This window comes from Brachyistius frenatus, unplaced genomic scaffold (genome assembly GCF_029030835.1).
Source record: "Brachyistius frenatus isolate BFR_SWC_R1_liver_20210118 unplaced genomic scaffold, ASM2903083v1 Contig_435, whole genome shotgun sequence".
NCBI lineage: Eukaryota > Metazoa > Chordata > Actinopteri > Embiotocidae > Brachyistius > Brachyistius frenatus.
In genome coordinates, this window is record NW_027211034.1 from 1 (window position 1) to 18299 (window position 18299).

General features: G+C 41.2%; 2 protein-coding genes across 3 annotated transcripts; both read left to right on the forward strand.

The window, feature by feature from the left end:
- Positions 1 to 726: 726 nt before the first annotated feature.
- On the forward strand, positions 727 to 9172 carry vps33b (VPS33B late endosome and lysosome associated). 2 transcript variants are annotated; one of them, XM_069725622.1, is made up of 24 exons: positions 727 to 753; positions 1103 to 1208; positions 1991 to 2071; positions 2168 to 2229; positions 2370 to 2419; positions 3129 to 3196; positions 3286 to 3331; positions 3447 to 3541; positions 3971 to 4075; positions 4163 to 4253; positions 4334 to 4411; positions 4711 to 4784; positions 4868 to 4954; positions 5056 to 5146; positions 5237 to 5311; positions 5747 to 5811; positions 5897 to 5951; positions 6058 to 6104; positions 6529 to 6661; positions 6798 to 6871; positions 7243 to 7344; positions 8125 to 8200; positions 8342 to 8461; positions 8908 to 9172. In XM_069725622.1, exons 2-24 carry the CDS (start codon positions 1113 to 1115, stop codon positions 8985 to 8987), a joined length of 1851 nt encoding a protein of 616 aa, XP_069581723.1. In that variant the 5' UTR covers positions 727 to 753; positions 1103 to 1112; the 3' UTR covers positions 8988 to 9172. The 2 variants fall into 2 exon arrangements, with proteins under 2 accessions (XP_069581723.1, XP_069581722.1); XM_069725621.1 differs by lacking the exon at positions 727 to 753 and adding an exon at positions 822 to 975.
- Positions 9173 to 9590: 418 nt separating this feature from the next.
- On the forward strand, positions 9591 to 18177 carry prc1b (protein regulator of cytokinesis 1b). Its single transcript, XM_069725620.1, has 14 exons — positions 9591 to 9684; positions 9917 to 10049; positions 11645 to 11767; positions 11883 to 12119; positions 12854 to 13024; positions 13161 to 13310; positions 13409 to 13556; positions 13653 to 13789; positions 14527 to 14622; positions 14728 to 14874; positions 14955 to 15068; positions 15465 to 15578; positions 16040 to 16222; positions 17430 to 18177. The coding sequence occupies exons 1-14, from the start codon at positions 9671 to 9673 to the stop codon at positions 17499 to 17501; spliced, it is 1839 nt and encodes a 612-aa protein (XP_069581721.1). The 5' UTR covers positions 9591 to 9670; the 3' UTR covers positions 17502 to 18177.
- The last annotated feature ends 122 nt before the right edge of the window (positions 18178 to 18299 follow it).

Here is an 18299-nt window from a genome sequence, read left to right on the forward strand (position 1 = left end):
AGATAGATAGATAATAGATAGATAGATAGATAGATAGATAGATAGATAGATAATAGATAGATAGATAGATAATAGATAGATAGATAGATAGACTATCTATACAATAAACTGTACAAAAATACCCGTCCAATTATTTATCTCTGTCACGAGTATCAAATAAAGAATATCAATAATTATAGATATCAATAAACAGAAAAAATAAATACTCACAGTAAACGATAAATCTGAGAAAAGAACACGGCTATAAAAAAGAAGAAGTTGAATTCGTATTATATCAAATTATTGGCGTAAATCAAATAATAAGCACAATTAAATTTTATCCAACGTTGTTTCTTAAATTCCTGTCGCAGCCACTTAATACCAAAAAAAACGTCGTTTTTCTAGTTGATGTTCAGATTTACGAGCAGCACCTGAAGGCATCAGTACAAAGTAAAACAACAACCGTCCAAACAACAAACAAACCGACGGCGGCTCCGTTACCGACGGGGTGGTTGATGTACGGGGTCGCTTCCGGGTCTTTTCTGCGCTGGTGACGGTGTTTCTCTGCGGCGAAATGTACCGTTTCTAACAATAAAACCGCGTCGGTGTTCATGTTGACGTAGAAAAAACCCGGCGTCAGGTGGTTTAGAAACCTCCGGAAAAAAAGAAAAGAAAGTGGAGCGCTTCCGGGTTTTTTTTGTTTTTTTTTTGTAAGTGTCCGGGCGGAAACAGCTGATGGTGGGATCCGTTCCGCCTATGCAGCTACGGATGCAGGTTAGCTGCTGATGTCAGCGAAACTCCCTTTTTTTTTTCTTCTTTTTTTTTTTTTGCAGTCGTTTTAACACGCACCGACTTTAAAAAAATAATTGACTCAATCCTTTTCTTTCTTGGTACATTATTGGACATCAGTGTCAGCCTGTTGTATTCCTGGCAACATCGATGCTGCGTTGACTGATTGTTGTTAGCCTGCAAGCTCGTCGGTTGATGACAGCACCGGTTCGTGTGTTTCCGGTGTTTTCTGTTGCTCGTCGCTCCTCTGGCGCTGCATGGTCTGTTTTTAGGTGATTACAAGGTGGGCTCTTCCCCCTGTCCCCCCCTGTCCCCCCTGTCCCCCGTCCCGTAGCGGTCCAAACATGGCTCACGGTGCCAGGAGAGACTCCCCGGAGCTCCCCGACTTCTCCCTGCTCAAGAGGCTGGCCAGAGATCAGCTGATCTACCTGCTGGAACAGGTAGGAACAAAAACTTCGATTCAATTATATTTTATTATATTTTATGTGTAAAGCGCCAAATCATAACACAGGTTATTTCATGCCACTTAACACGTTAAAGTCCTGACAGCAGAATTTTACAGAGAAACACAACAATTCAACAATTCCCACATAAACTAAGAGGAAAAAAACCTCCTCTTTAAAGGAGAAAAACCTCCAACTGAAGGAAGGAAAAACTGTCTTTTGACACACAAAAAAAATGACCTACAGTGTTTCATATAAAAAGGAACATTTAAAAATATGGAAAAAGAAATGAGATGCATAAAAACAGATGAAATTAAACACAAATAGAGTTCAAATATAAAATAACAGGTTTTAAGTCGTTGTTATCCGAAGCCTGCTTCCTCTGACCGCCACTGTTTACTGGGCGACGTGTTTGTTTATCGTTGTTGTGAATACGGACGCTGTAGTTTATTTTCAGCACCGATCTCCTGCCGTAACGAGACCTGAGCATCAAATCAGCTTTAATCTGCGAGCTGAAAATAGTCCCAATAAAAAGGCACAATTTACTCCTCCGTGAGGTTTGTTTGCAAATAATGTTGTTTTAAAGAAAATTATGGGTTTCAAACTTTTTTTTTTGTTTTTACATGGATTCATATCTCCGGGCGGACGAAGGCATGAACCTGTAAATGTGTGTCTAAATGTGCTGTTTGTGTTGTGAACTATGTAAATCTGTGTGTTTGCCGCTGGACTGATTGTCCCTGATTGTCCCTGATCGTCGTCTTCTCGTCTTCGTCTCACAGCTGCCGGGGAAGAAGGACCTCTTCATCGAGGCGGACTTGATGAGTCCGCTGGATCGTATCGCCAACCTGTCGACGCTAAAGGTGTGAAACCACATCAGCTGTTTCTCTTTAGAAAAAGAAAAAAAAGACTCAGTAGAGATTTTAAAATATCTTGTTTTTTTTTTTTTTTTTTTGCAGCAACACGAAGTCGACAAACTCTACAAAGTGGAATACAAACCTGTTATTAGCACCTCAGATCAGTGAGCTTCTGCTGCTTCAGTCTAATACAGCGTTTTACACACACACACACACACACACACACACACACACACACACACACACACACACACACACACACACACACACACACACCTGACAATGTGGCATTAATATTTTACAGGTTGTGTTTTCTGATCCGACCAAGAATACAAACTGTGAAGTGGATATGCGGTGAGTAGATGCAGATTCAATAAATCAGAAAAATGATATCGATGTGAAATAGACGAAGGAAAACAAACAGAATATCATGTGACTGAAAATGCAGTTTTCTATGAAGCAGGTTAAAAAAAAATAAAAAATCACAATATTTAATTAATAAACTCCGTCACTCGTATAAAAACCGTTCCAGCCGTACACACACAGACTCAGAGGTTCAACATAACTACGTCATAATACTTTGGTTTACAGTATTTTTGGCACATTTCAACAACGAGGCAATTCAAAGCGCTTCACATAAAAAACCATGAAAAGCATCAAAACGTCAGGCGAAGGAAAAGGACGTTTTAAAAAAAACGAATAAGAACAAGTGATTAAAACGTTAAGCGAGCTAAAAAAAAACAACCAAAAAAAACACCGCGGTTTAAGACGTCCTCAAATCTGGTTCAGTGAAAGGCAGCAAACAGAAAAAGTGTTGTTTTACAAGAATAAACCTCGTAATTCTCAAAATTGCTTTTTAATAACAGCTTTTTACTTTGAAAGTACATTTTTTGACTTAAAAAAAAAAATCACCTTTAATAGTTAAATACAGTAAATATCAGATACTTTGTTACTTTTTTTTTTTCCAAGTTGTTTTCTAACAGGTGATTTTATTATTTTACCGAAGTCATTTTCTACTCACGTGTTGCTTCCCACCTTGTATTTCCCCTCCTCCCTCCTCCAGACGTGGCCAACGCAGACAAGGCGGCGGGGAAGTTCAGAAGATACAAGATCGTCTTCACCCCTCAGAAGGTATTCGGCCGCTCCGCCGTTCTTACGTTCACGCTCCGCTTCTGCACTTCTTAAATATTTTAACCTGCCGACTCTTCTACGTGGTCCAGTTCTACGCCTGCGAGGCCGTGCTGGAGGAGCAGGGGATGTTGGGCGGTGAGCGTTGAGTGTTTTTTATTTATTTATTTATTTTTTTTAGAGAAAATGATGAGTGTGAGTTGAAAAAAACTAAAAAAAAGAGGGTTAAAAGTTGTGTTTTGCCTTCGTGCAGATGTGACCACGGACGAGTGGGCGTTCTACCTCCTTCCGCTGGACGATGACATCATCAGTCTGGAGCTGCCCGAATTCTTTCGAGACAACTTCCTGGTAAATACAGTTTTAAGTCGTTAACCGACAGATTTTTGTTGATTAACAGATTAACAGACACTTCATTAATCATTTAAATAATAATAATCAACATTTTTTTTATCATCTTGTCAGCTGTCTTTGGTTCCGAATTTATTATCTCTATCTATCTATCTATCTATCTATCTATCTATCTATCTATCTATCTATCTATCTATCTATCTATCTATCTATCTATCTGTCTGTCTGTCTGTCTGTCTGTCTATTATCTATCTAAAATGTCACAAACTTCTTCAAAAACCAACCAAACAAGCTAAATTCGTATTTATTCTCTCTTTTCCTTTCTACAGTTTAATTCCTCATATCTCAAAAGAAATCCTGTTCTGTGTGTGTGTGTGTGTGTGTGTGTGTGTGTGTGTGTGTGTGTGTGTGTGTGTGTGTGTTCTCCAGGCGGGCGACCAGCGCTGGGTGAGGACGGCCGGCAGCGCTCTGCGCCTCCTTCACTCGCTCTACGGTCCGTTCTCGAAGGTCTACGGGATTGGACGCTGCTCCAAGGTCGCGGCACGAACACAGATTTTTTTGTTTGCGTATTTTGGCCGCGACGAGTTTCGGCTTTTAACCGTTTCCCGTCCGGCGCTGTAGATGGCGTACGAGTCGTGGAGGGAGCAGGTGGAAGAAGGAGAACAGAAAGCTCGGCCGGCTGAAATAGGGAACGTTTTTCTAATAGACAGAGGTGAGACGTCACGTTTTTTCTTCTCTCACAATACTGTTGTTGTGATTTTTTTTTTTTTCTTATGTCTTTTGTCTTCGCAGACGTGGACTTCGTCTCTCCTCTGTGCTCCCAAGTTGTCTACGAAGGACTCGTGGATGATATATTCAGAATCAAATGTGGTGGGTATCAGTTAAAGTGTATAAACTGCGTCTGGAAGAAGCGCTTTAATCTGCAATACCACCGACGGCCACCAGAGGCCGGCTCCAAAAAAAAAAAAAGCCTCCATAGACTCCCATTCAACTTCTAAACAATTAAAAAAAAAACTTAGAGTGAAACCCAATTCGATCTCATCCTATGAAAACAGGTGAGGTTTGAAAAACTGCTGTAAAAATGGCCGTTTCTTTTTTTACTTCTGGTCAAGAAATAGACGGAAACTCGCCGGTTTCCGGTCGCCTCATTAACGTCTTCTGTCCCGCAGGATGTGTGGAGTTCGGCCCCGACGTCACCTCCTCGGATAAAAGCGTGAAAGTGATGCTGAACTCTCAGGATAAGGTGAAACCTCAACGACGGCTGCACGTCCTCCCGGCTCCGTGAATTTTAAATTCACTTAATTTAGTTTTTTAACCGTCTCGTAGGTCTTCAACGAAATCCGAAACGAGCATTTCTCCAACGTCTTCGGCTTCCTCAGTCAGAAAGCTAGAAACCTGCAGACCGCGTACGACGTGAGTGAATTTGTTGGTTGTTTGTTTTTTCGCGTAGCTCGTCGGTCCGACGGGGAACTCTCCGGCTAACGCCAGCGTTTTGTTTTGCGTTACTTCTCCAGAAGCGTCGGGGGATGGACATCAAGCAGATGAAGACGTTCGTGTCGGAGGAGCTGAAGGGGTTGAAGCAGGAACATCGGCTGCTCAGCCTGCGTGAGTCTCCGCCAGCCGGACGTTTGTTCAGGTTTGCGTTCACGTTCATTAGAAAAAAAAAACTACAAAAAGAAACTGCTTTTGTTTCAGACATCGGAGCCAGCGAGTCGATAATGAAGAAGAAAACCAAGCAGGATTTTCAGGAGATGCTGAAGACTGAACACTGTGAGGACACTTTTACTCCGTCTCTATGTTAAGATTCATGTTTTAGTTTAAATGTCTTCGATGGTGGTTTTTGGCTCCTAAACTAAAGTATTCTAACAATTAGTTATTATTATCTCCTAGATGGAGATATGGATGGATGATAGATAGATAGATAGATAGATAGATAGATAGATAGATAGATAGATAGATAGATAGATAGATGGATGGATAGATAGATAGATAGATAGATAGATAGATAGATAGATAGATGGATGGATGGATGGATGGATGGATGGATGGATGGATGGATGGATGGATGGACGGACGGACAGATAGACAGACAGACAGACAGACAGACAGATAGACAGATAGATAGATGGATGGATGTCTCTTTCACATCACGTCGTCCTTCAGACCGTTACTGACGCACATCTGGATTTCATGTTTCTCCACCAGCTTTACTTGAAGGATTTGAAATCCGTGAATGTATTTCTTTCATCGAGGAGCACATCAACCGGCAGGTGAGTTTTTATTTCAACACTGATACCTGAACTCTACTCTCGTGTGTTTCCCATCTATTCCTCTGTTGTTGTTTTTTATTTCCAGGTCTCCATGATAGAAAGTCTGCGGCTGCTTTGTCTTCTGTCCATCACGGAAAACGGTGAATTTAGATTTTTCCTATTTTAACATCAGACTCAGATTATTCTCATGTTGTATTTATATATATATATATATATATATATTTTTTTTTTTTCTTTCCCTCACAGGACTCCTGCCAAAAGATTACCGCTCATTAAAAGCTCAGTATCTTCAGGTGAGCAGAGAATATATACGTATATATATATATATTACATGTATATATATATATATATATATATATATATATATATATATATATATATATCTTTTTCGAGAACAACGCTAGTGTTCATTTTTCATTTCATAACGCAATTTCGTCACGTTTAATCTGGGATTTAGTTACAGATCTGTTGAGAGAACTGAAAAACTGCCCAGTAAGCACATTTTAATTCAATAAGATTGAATGGGTTTGGAAGCTTCACTGGCTTTAACGGCACAATGAAATCAGAACTTTACACACAATAATCGAGTTCCTATCGCCGGGTCGTTTACATTTTTTAATCTTCCGTCCGAGATAGATGGGTTTCTCGCAGGAATGAAATGTGTATCTTTTCCTTTTATTTTATTTTGTAATAACCTCTTTACTGGTGTTCGTGCAGAGTTACGGCGTCGACCACCTGCTCACCTTCTCCAACCTGAGGCAGCTGGGTCTGCTGGTGGAGCAGCAGCCCGGCGACACGCTCACCGTCATGGAGAGCAAAGTGGGCAAACTGGTCAACGACCGAACGGCAGGTAAAAAAAAAAAATCAATTAAATCACAGGAAGAAGAAGGCTGAAGGATTTTTATATATGATACAAGACAAGTTTTCAAAAATCACATTTGCGGTACCCTGATCTGATTCTTGTTTTATTTCTTGTTTTTTCTTAGGAAAGCTGACTGACGCGTTTTCCTCTCTGGCGAAGAAAAGCAATTTCCGAGCGTTGAGCCGAAAACTCAACCTGGTAAACGATCGTCTTCTTTACCGATTTATTTTTTTAAAACCAACTTGAATCATGTCAAAAGTTGTTCTGCAAAACATTAAGCAAAAACCTGAAATATTTAAGTCGTTAAAGACAAAATAAAAATAAAGTAAAAGCAATATCATGTCAGAACAACACGAGCACTAAATCCTGCTCAAAACTATTTATTATGTAAATATATATATAAAAAAAATTAAAAAAATTGTGCCAAATCTGGAAACGCTAGAGAACATAAATATTTTTAATCAGGATTTGAATACCAAAAGTTTTGGAGCCGCCACTGAAAGATCACGGTCGGAAAACCGCTGAAAATGCTAATTCAGCGTATATTTGTCGTCTTTCTCTATTAAAAGGTGCCAAAGTCCGATGAGGAATACGACCTGCGTGTTCCTCGGGACATGGCGTACATCTTCAGCGGCGCCTACGTCCCTCTGAGCTGCAAACTCATCGAGCAGGTCGGTAAAAACATTTATTCACATAGCTGAGCTCCACCCAAACCCGCTGAGTCAGCTTCCTTTTACGTGAACAGTAACGTAACTGATACTTAACACACAAATTTGTATCGCAACAGCTTAAATTCAAAAGCATGTTGTTGTTTTTTCTGTTTGTATTTCTTTGTTTTTAGCTGATGAAGCTCACATCTGTCAAAGAAAACAAAACAATGTTTATTTACTTACTTCACTCGTCCTAATTTTTCTTGTCTGTCAACACATCACTGTCACATGACTTCCCTTCACATTCCCTCTGTTTGTAGCTGACATGATGTTACGTATTCAGTCTTTTATTTTCTTTCAATTTGAAAAAGTCGCCGCATTATGCCGACCTGCGGCGTACACTCGCGATATAGCTCCGCCCCCTTTTGTTGCGGCTCCAGGCTAAAACATCTTATTTACCTCATTTCTGAGCAGCCTTTTTTGTTTCCAGCTCAGTTGTGAGAGTCTCTGCTGTGTTTTTGTTTTTTTTGTCCTCTGATCTCTGTGTCTCACTGTGGGCGGAGCTTAAACCTGTGCTGTGTTTCTGTCCTCTGATCTCTGTGTCTCACTGTGGGCGGAGCTTAAACCTCCGCTGCACTGACACAAGCCTGAGGGGAGATCGTCACAAACATAAATCAGTAAAACAATGCTGAATTTGATCACTCGGAAACGGGTGGAGAGCTCCAGTTAGCCGATCGGACCTGTTCACTACTTCGAGGAACCAGGTTTGTAGGTGAAGCTGACTCCCGGTGTGTTCTGCAGGTGTTGGAGCGAGACGGTTGGTCGGGGCTCGAGGAAGTCACCAGGCTGCTGAACGGACGTGAATTCGCCGTCACAGGTGGTGACACACCTGCAGATCCAACACGCAAATCTGAAGAAGTCTTTTTTTTTTTAATTTTTAAAGGTCGCTCTTAAAGGAGCCAAAAAGTAAATCGCCCGCATCTTGATTTATTTATTTTTTTCTTCTGACTCTCATCAGGCAGCAACGGCGCCGAGTCGAGACCGAAGAACGGCGCTCAGCACCTCGTTCTGGTCGTGTTCCTCGGTGGATGCACCTTCTCGGAGATCTCGGCCCTCCGCTTCCTCGGCCGAGAGAGAGGTGAACGCGACTCTTCCTTTGTTGGCGTCGCTGCTGTAGGAGTTCAAATATGAAGAGGAACAAACATCTGTGATAACTGTGCTGGCATATCCCAAAGAAAAAGAAAAGGTGTCAGCCCGTTGAACAAGTTTGCCACGTGCAACTTGCAGGAATCGTAAGGCAGAGTTGTAATGTTGCCATGCCAACGAAAACAAAGATCGAAGTAAAAGGAGGTGCCCTGCGAAGTATAAATAGAAAAGTCGTAGAAAGTTCGGGAGTGCGGATGTTTGTTTTGTCGCCCGCCTTTTTATTGGTGTTTTTGCACAAAATAATGTTTCAGATTTTGGAGTTATTTTTTATCCGACACCGTTAAGTCAATTTGTTTTAATATGATGTAGTTTGGTCACCAGTTTACAGTTGTTGTTGTTTTTCAAACAAGTATCCCTGTGTTTTTTTTTTTGTTCCAGGTTATAAATTCATTGTAGTAACGACTGCAATTACAAACAGTTCAAGACTCCTGGAGGCTTTGCTGGACAACCACGTCTAACGTCTGTCGGCACCTCAACACGGACAGAAACCGGGACACATTCCCGCAGCCACCGGTGGTTCCAGGTCCGGAAGTACAGACGGAGAAATATTCACTTTTTTGTTTGTTTTTGTTTTTGTTTCTGGCTACAAAACAAACTGTAAAGATGTATAAAGTCAATAAATGTCTGTTTGTTTTTTAAAACACGTTTTGCTGTTCTTCTTCTATGTTATTTATATTTTACATTTACCGGTTTTAGTCAGCTGTGAGCTCGTCGGTCTGAAATGAACAACAGCGCCTGTGTGTGTGTGTGTGTGTGTGTGTGTGTGTGTGTGTGTGTGTGTGTGTGTGTGTGTGTGTGTGTGTGTGTGTGTGTGTGTGTGCGTTTTTTTCCGATTACGTCACCGCATCCGCCACGGAAACGGGGTGTGTTTGTTTTAACGGCAGGAGCCGTTGGGGCAGGCGGGCGCGTGTTCTCTACGCGACGACCGAGCCCCCGCCGGCCCGCTCCGGTCTGACACAGCACGCGCTCCCGCTGAACGAGCCAATCAGAGAGCAGAATTCGGCCGCACGCGCATTTTTGAACTGTAGAAACGGGCTGAGTTTGGAGCAGCAGCGCAGAGATCTCCGGTCTCCTCCGCAGGCTGTTGTTGTTTTGTCCGTTTAAAAGGTTTAATAGTGGTCGCGACGTAGTCTGGAACTTAATGATGAGAAAGAGGTAAGAGCAAAGCGTCCTTCCCCCTCCCGCTGTGGAGTCAGTGTTTGTAAAAACAACAACAAATAAAAACAAACGTTAGACGGAGGTAGCATGTAGCTAACTGTTAGCTCACGAGCACCGGTCGGTTTTTAATTTTTTTTTAATTAATTTTTATTCTCTTTCGGTTTTTTTTTTTTTTTTTCCATTTGAACGACTTTTAATTTCTGTGTTATTTACTTCCGTCCCTCGTAAGCGAGGTGCTCGCAGCGGAGGCCGTGTCGTGCCTGAACAAAGCGCTGTGCCACCTGAAGGACATCTGGGAGGAGATCGGCATCCCGGAGGACCAGAGACTGCAGAGGACCAATGTCGTCAAGAACCACATCAAGGTGAGGAGACACGTCCGGCACCTGGCAAACACAAAGTACCGTGTAGTAGGACAGTTTAAAAAATACATAAACACATGTGCGATTTGTTGTCCCCCTTCTGGTGCTCTTCGGTTTGAAGAACCGGGTTTGATAACTTTGAGGAAATCTGAGGCACTGAAGAGGGTGATTTAATAAACTAAAGCCTTTAATCAGTCATGGCTGTTCAATTATAGTAAAAAAAACACAACTCATTTCAGCCTCTGAAGGCCTTCATCAGGGCAGGTGCTGGTCAGTGGTCACATGACCTGTATGGACCAATGAGCTGTCATTGTTAGTCCCACTGTGGTAATTTAGATTTACAGCAGTTTAAGAATACAGGTAGGAAAGATAAATACACAAAAACAGAACAGAATACATGTTAATAAATTAAAAAAAGACTAATGTATAAATACACACACAACTATATACACCAAATACACCTTTTACTGATATGGTGAAATGTTAGTACGCACGTTTATATATATCGTGATATGATATTATGCGTCGACTGAGATTTTTGGATGTTTACGGGGGTTTAAAGCTGTGTTAACGTGATGAAACCAGTGTTTTCCAACCTGTTTTGTTTCTTGAGTAAAAGATCAGAATATTTCCTCCGCCGCTCGCCTCTGATTGGCTCTGAAACCTGCTGCTTTCCCCCTTCAGTAAACACGTCTGTTGGGTTTCGACAGCTTGTGTCTAAAGTTGGGCAGGTGGGAACGAGTTCGGGTGCGTCTGCTGATCGGAGAGAGCCTTGGGGTGGTTGGGAGGGGGGGGAGGGTCACTATGAGTGAAACTGGCCCTGATGGCATGAATCCACTGTATTATGGGACATGTGTAGTTTTTATCTTGGGTTGGAACTGGATTTTTAAAGGTCAAAATCCATATTTAAGTAAGAAAAAAAAAAAAGGATAATTTATCTGCAGGTGTTTAAAAGCAGCCTTCAAATGTTTTAATAATTATTTTGGCTGAAAAATCTGTTATTGCACCGCTGAATTTATGTAACACATTTTTTGACTAGTTATTTTTCAGTTGGTTTTAATCCATCATGAGTGTGGGGTTGATGTGGCCCTAAAAATAATTTCATAATATGACTGAGTATTTTCTACATTACTGATATTGAATAAATACTAAAAACTTGAATAAATACTAAAAAATATATTTATTTATTTATTTATATAATATATACTTATATAATTTATTTTTTCAAAAACACAATTGGAACAAAAATAAGTACAAATGTGACAGTTTGCCTTCTTATATTGTGCAAAAAATGGAAAGAAATAATCTGTTATTTAACTTTTTTTTTGCATGTTAAGTACTTAAAAGTTTATTTATTTTAGTTTGAAGTTATACAGGAAAGAGAACAGCCTTTTTTTTATAATTAAAAACAAAAACTGCTTTTACTCCATCAAAAAAAACCTGACGGGTAGAAAAAAGATGTTGATGACATGACATGATGACATAGCATTTTTAGTGTTCATCTTTTCTTCTAATTTCCCTTCAGGATGAATAAAAAAAAAATGTTTTCATCAGAGTTTGCAGAACAGCATGTTATGATTTGATTTACTGGCCGGCAGAACTTACTGGAGATGATGATCAAGGAGGAAGAGTCTCTGAGGAAGAGGCTCATCATCAGCCTCCAGACCTGCAGGACGGAGATGGAGAAACTCTGCCTGGAACTTCAGCTTCCTGTCTTCGAGGTGACGACGTCATCATCATCATCATCACCATCACCGTCATCTTCATCTTTATCATTATCTTCTCGACTGGATCTTTAGTGTTTTTTTGTTTTTTTTTAATGGCCGTGGTTTCCAGGAGGAGGACGGCGTCAGCATGCTGCAGCAGGAGAAGAACATCCGCACGCAGGTGGAGGCTCTGACGACGGAGCGGGTTCGACGCACGCAGCAGCTGCAGGTTCTGCTGGACCGGGACCGCGACCTGAGCGACGTGCTGTGCTCGGCGCCGTACGCCGTCGGCGCTCCGGACTCGGTGCCGTCGCTGGAGCTGCTGGAGGACTTCCGGCGGCACGTCGCCGACCGGGACGCGGAGAAAGTGAGGAGCCTCGTTTTTATTTATTTATTTATTTTTGTGGTCTGTGCTTCTTCAGATGAGAAAATTCAAACCTTAATTTTTGAATTTGAATAATTTTTTCAAAGATAAAATAAAAAATGTGCTGTTTATGTTGTTGAAGTAAAAACTTTTTGTTTTAACCTGCTACCTAATATTTCAATTAAAAGGCCATTTTTTTTGCTGTAATTACATCACTTTAGGAGATTTTTTTTTTTGTATGAAATGTACTTCTTCAGATGAGAAAATTCAAACCTTATTTTTTTTTTTTTTATTTGAATCAGTTTTCCAAAGATAAAATTAAAAACGTACAGTTTGAAATGAAAGAGAGGGACGCGGGTACTTTTTGTTTTTCGGAACTTTATTTTATTTTTTTCCTGCGACCTAATATTTATTTATTTAAATTTATTCTCGGTTTAACTTGTTTTCTCATGAAATAAGATGCCTTAAAGGAAAAATGTTTGTCTTACACCTCTGAACCGGCTTCATCCATCATCCTCCTCTAAATAATAACATTTTAGGCCGTAATTACATCACTTTAGGAGATCAGGGAAGTTTTTTTCTGCTGATCTTGCAATCCTTTCTGTAAAAAGTGTTGATTTGACGGCTGCCTAAAACCTGAGAATTGTTTTTACAAAAAAATAAAAAAAAAAATAGCTAAAAATGTATTTCTGATAAATTGACACAAACCCGAGAGCCGCTCTGCTTCACGTCCGCAGGCGAAGCGTCACGCCGAGTTCACGGACCTGAAGAAGCAGATCATCGTGATGATGGCCGAGCTGGACCGAACCCCCGAGACCAGCTTCGAGAGGGACGTCGTCTGCGAGGACGAGGACTCCTTCTGCCTCTCCGGGGACAACATCGCCTCCCTCAAGCTGCTCCTCTGTCAGGCAAGGCTCTATTTATATATATATATATATATATATATATATATTTTTTTAACATTCAGTTTTTCCAGCTTTCAGAGTTTCGGGAGTTTTGACAGTTTCCTCTCTCTCTCTCTCTCTCTCTCTCTCTCGGTCGCAGCTGGAGGAGCGTAAAGCGGAGAACGAGGAGTTGTGCGAGGCTCAGCGGGAGCAGATGCAGCGGCTGTGGGAGCGACTGCAGGTTCCCCAGGAGGAGAGGGCGGCCTTCGACGAGCACATGGTGGCGTCCAGGAGGAGGAACCTGGAGGCGGTGAGCGGCGGCGGCGTCCACCGACCGGCGGTTCTTCTGTTAATCCTCCGGCTGCCGTTTCAACGCTTCACTTTTTAATTTTTCTCCTCCTCCTTCAGTTGCGAGCGGAAGTTCGGCGTCTGGAGGAGCTCAAACTGCTGAACATCCGCAACGTCACGGACGCCATCCGCTCCGAGATCACGGCGCTCTGGGAGAAGTGTTTCTTCGGCGCCGAGCAGCAGCGGGCGTTCGCTCCTTATTTCAGCGGTGCGTTCTCTTTTTTTAATTTTTAATCTGAATTATTGTGTTTCTTTTTGTTTTTTTGTTTTGTTTTGTTGCTGAGACCGTCATTGACTCTTTTAGAGGATTTCACCGAAGAGCTGCTGAATCGGCACGACGCCGAGATCCAGCGCTTGAAGCAGCATTACGAGGAGCACAGAGAGCTTTTCGACGGCGTCCACAGCTGGGAGGAAAGCTGGAGGCTCTTCCTGGAGCTGGAGGTGAGGACGCCCTGACGGTAAAACGTCCAGTCAATGCCAAAGTTTTTCATTTGTTTTATTCACAAATGGAAAAACAAAATTGAAATCAGGTGAGGACAGATAATGAATCTCCACATGTGGCAGTCAAAGCTTTAAAAGTAAAAATAAAAAAATTAAATATGAATCAAACAACATGAAATAATTATTTTTTTCCTCACTTGTGAGTTTATGATTGAATTTAAGAAGAAGATGGTTCAGCCGACTTAATAGAAAAGGACATTTATACCCGTTTGAATTCGTGTCTGGTTTTGATTTGATTTATTTTGCACAAATTAGAAACAAGATTTTACAAAATACAATAAAAATAATTCTATGCAGTGCAGAGAGGCAAAAAACAACAACAGTGGGCTTATTTGAAGCCTCCTAGATAATGTTAAAAATGTACAGTTCTGGAAAATACAAAGTTGACATCATAATATCACCACATAGAAATAATGGAAACAAATAACAATATAATAATATAAGCTAAAACCATGAAGTCAATAATAAAGCAAAACGATCGGCGATGGTGGCAGATGAGTGTTTATATGTTGCAGATACGAAAACAGATGTAAAAAAAAAAAAAAAATGTTGAGCACCTTTTCAAGCGTTTAATAGAGGAACATCTTTTTGTCAACTTCATCGCTGCGTGTTAGAAAGAAAGAGAGAAAAAAAAACCGGTCAGAATTAAAATGTCTCGTCATTTTCCTCGTTCACAGAAAAAAGCCACGGATCCGACGAGGTTCACCAACCGAGGCGGGAACCTTCTCAAAGAGGAGAAACAACGGTCGGAGCTGCACAAAAGCCTCCCGAAGGTGAGACGCTTCGTCCTTCTGAAACATCTCGTAGCGCTCTTTTTTTTTAAAGTCAGTAACTCCACATCGTTATTTTTGATGTATTTGTGTTATTTATTTTTGAAGCTGGAGAAGAAATTAAAAGCCCAAATCGACGCCTGGGAGGCCGAACAGAACCGCGAGTTCCTGGTGAACGGCCAGAAGTTCCTTCAGTACGTGGAGGAGCAGTGGGAGCTGCACCGGGTGGAGAAGGAGAAGGAGAAGATGGAGCGGGTGAGCGTGTGTGTGTTGTTGTTTTTTTGCTGTGAAAACGTGCCGACTCGGCGTCCTTTCACTTGTAAAATCCTCACCAGCACCTGAAGAAGAGCAAACAGACGGAGGAGGACATGCTGTACGGGACGGCGGTCCGGACGCCGACCAAGCGAAGGTTCCTCGGCACCACGACGCCGAATAAAACGAGAAAGCTGGTACGACACGACGACGTTCACTATTTTATTTTAGTACATCAGAGCGTTCACACTCACGGCGAAGAAAACATTTGAATATTACATTATTTTGCTCGTTTCTTTTTTCTTTTTTTTTTTACTTTTAATGACTTTGAAAGTGGAGGTTTAATTTTCTGTCCTGACCTGATGAAAAAAACAAAACTATTTAAGTAGCTGTACGAAGTCGGTCTTTAATTTGTGCATACGTAAAATATTAGGAACATTCCCGACGTAAAGGATTTTCAAATTAAAGCAGCTGTTTTGTTTTCTCTACCGCGGCTTAATTAAAGTTGCAGATATTTAATACGTAATATCTTGCTGTAATAAAAAACATCCGTCTCGCCAGTCCTGACCCGCCTCCTGTTTCTCTGTCTTCAGTTCAATGCAACCTCCAGCATTTCCAGCGGCACCTCCAACAGCACCATGCGCTCCGTCTACGGCGGCACCGTCTGCCGCTCGCCGGTGCTCCGCCCACCGCTCTCGGCCAATAAGGTGTTTGTTTTTCCAGGAAGTCGTTTTACAAAACTAAAGGAAAACATTCTGTGACATTTCAGCACTCGGCAAAGGCAGATATAAAGATTTGACCAAAGTATTTAGATATTTTCTGCGTTATGGTTTAATGCACTGGGTCACAAAGCCGGTGTCCACATACTTTTGGTCGTATAGTTTACTTGGTTAATACTGAACACAACTCATTTCGACGTAGGTTTGTGACATATTTTTACTACATTAGCATAAATAAACCTGTTTTTAAACCCTGGTACACAAAAAACCCCTGTTCTGGTCATTTTAATGAAAACAGACTCTTTATATATATATATATATAAAAGCACACATTTAAATTGAATTAGGGCTTAAAGTGATGCTGAAGTAAAGGGCGGAGTGTGAGTGACAGGTGGGGCGGAGTCACTGTGACTTGAATCCCAACTCGTGTGACGTGACTCTCCATCCAGGGCGCGGCGTTGAGGACGCCGGGCGGCGGCAAACCGCCACACCCGAGACTGAAGGGCTGCAACAAGGAGAACGAGGCGCAGCCGAAGGGCAGCCCTCTGGGCGGTGTGTTGCTGCTCACCGCCGCTCGTCCTCAGCCCAACTCCAGCATGGCCTCCGTGGCCAGCACGTATTCAGAGTTTGTGGTAATTTAAGACGTTTTTTTTCTTGTCTCCCGATCCGTTTTCTCTGCATCTTTTTTTTTCATTTCTGTACATTTTAAAGTTCGCTATAGTGGAGGACGACGTTCACATGCTAATGTGATGTCGTTTATATTTTAGAGGGACTTGGTCAACACCGAATCTGTTCAGGCAAGGTGTGTTTGGACTCCTGAAACCTTCTGTAATCCCGACTAATCCCTTTTTTAATTTGCAGTAATTGCATGCCTGTGATTTAAAGAGGAAACACATTTAGCATGTGCTTTTAGCCTTAAACGTGTTGGGGGGGGGGGTGAAGGAAGATCCAGGTTTGAGCGGCAGATGAGTGAATTTGAGTTCATCTCGGAGGCAGTTGTCTTCCTTCACGTCTATCGTGAGCACAGACTCGTAAAAGTCTAAAAAAAAAATTAGGCCGATTCGGAAGAGCTGCAATACCAGCGAGTGCCACTAGAGGTCGGCTCCAAAAAGCCTCCGGCTCCATAGACTCCCATTCAACTTCTCTCATCAAATCCAAAGTGAATAAAATGTGTCCATCAGTTATCTCGGTGTTGTTAGCTAAAGTCACTCCTTCTTCTTAGTTTTCTGGAGGTCCATCTGAAAATAATCCCTCATTCATTAGAAAAGAAGATTCAAGAAGACCTGTTTTTGGGGGCGTGTCTGTTTGATTGACAGGCCTGTGGTGCAGTCCGGTTACAGCTATCGGTGGGCGGGACGTAGTATCGTCAGGTTTCCAATCAGATCGGTCAGATCCACCGCTGGCTCCTCCTCTTTGGCAAAAATGTCAACTAAGAAAAATATTTGTAATTTTTTTTAACCCAATAAAGAGTTGTAATTAATCACTTCCTGTGATAATAAGCATGCTTCACATCAAAGAAATATTTGAGTTCTAATCTTTTATTTAATTTTTTTTTAACTTTGAGAACCGTCGGCTGAAAGTTACAAAATTCATTAAAAGTGGCAAAACCTCCGTTTTTCAGCACGAATAAAACAATTTGTTTTGCTTTCATTTTGTAATTCTCTTCTCGCTATTGTCCTCTAACAGCCTTCACGGTGTCGTTTCGTTAGCGATCAGGAAACGTTACACGCCCGTTCCTCAACGGTCAATTCGCTTCTGAGCGTCCGTTTGTCGCATCGTGACGTTTTTTTTATCGTCGAAATCAACCTCACGTCTGTTTTTTTGTTTTTCCCTCGGCAGCGAGACCTGTCCAAGACCTCTAACGCCAAGATCCAGCACGACGTCCTGAACTCCACCACCACCACCCTCTGACCTCTGACCTCTGACCTCAGGGTGTCTGCAAACCGCTCGTATTAATCGCAGCCCTTCCAGTGAAGGACGAAGGATTCACTACCCGCCACTGCTCTCGGCTTTTATATGTAAATGAAGGTGATAATAATATATTAAGTGTTAAGTCGGTGATAAATAAATCTGGTTTATCACCGTCTCTCAAAGGAGAAAATAAACAACTGTTTGTATCAAAAGTTAAACTAACACTACTTTAGCTCTTAACTTTTTTGCCAGTTATTGAGATGTACTAAATGTTCCGTTCCTGCACATTATTGTTATTATTATTTTTTTTTTCTTAAAGACGCAAAAGAAAGTTTGACTTTCTCAAGTTATGCAATCCGGAGTTACAGGCCAAATGTGTTATATATACATTGCACTTTTATTTTTGTTTAGAAAATATATTTCAGTGCACATGATTTTTTTTAGATTTTTTTTTTTTTTATACTGACTCAACACTGTTCCCCTCCAAAGTCTGCTTTTATAAATATTTGTATATATATATTTCTTTTACTTCCTGTCATAAAAACATCTGTTTCACGATGTTACTCCGTCAACACTCTTATAAGTTTCATGTAGTGGTGCTGCGTCATAGTTTTAAATATAGTTGAAATCACATGGAATCACCATCACGGCTGATTTTTGGAAAAGCTTGTCAAAATATAATAAATGTTTTTTTTCACTCAAGAAAAAATTGTGAACAAATTTTTTTTTTAATCAGTTTTCTCTTTGAAATTCTTCACTTCAACTTTTAAGATTCTAGAAATGATTTGTGACGTTTCT

Excerpts from the sequence above, each read along its gene's own strand:
- vps33b (XM_069725622.1), top strand. The coding sequence starts at position 1,113 with ATGGCTCACGGTGCCAGGAGAGACTCCCCGGAGCTCCCCGACTTCTCC. Across the intron at positions 2,230-2,369 it reads GTTATTAGCACCTCAGATCA|GTTGTGTTTTCTGATCCGAC; the intron begins GTGAGCTTCTGC and ends AATATTTTACAG. Across the intron at positions 8,462-8,907 it reads CTTCCTCGGCCGAGAGAGAG|GTTATAAATTCATTGTAGTA; the intron begins GTGAACGCGACT and ends TTTTTGTTCCAG.
- prc1b (XM_069725620.1), top strand. Across the intron at positions 13,025-13,160 it reads TCAAGCTGCTCCTCTGTCAG|CTGGAGGAGCGTAAAGCGGA; the intron begins GCAAGGCTCTAT and ends TCTCGGTCGCAG. Across the intron at positions 13,311-13,408 it reads GGAGGAGGAACCTGGAGGCG|TTGCGAGCGGAAGTTCGGCG; the intron begins GTGAGCGGCGGC and ends CTCCTCCTTCAG.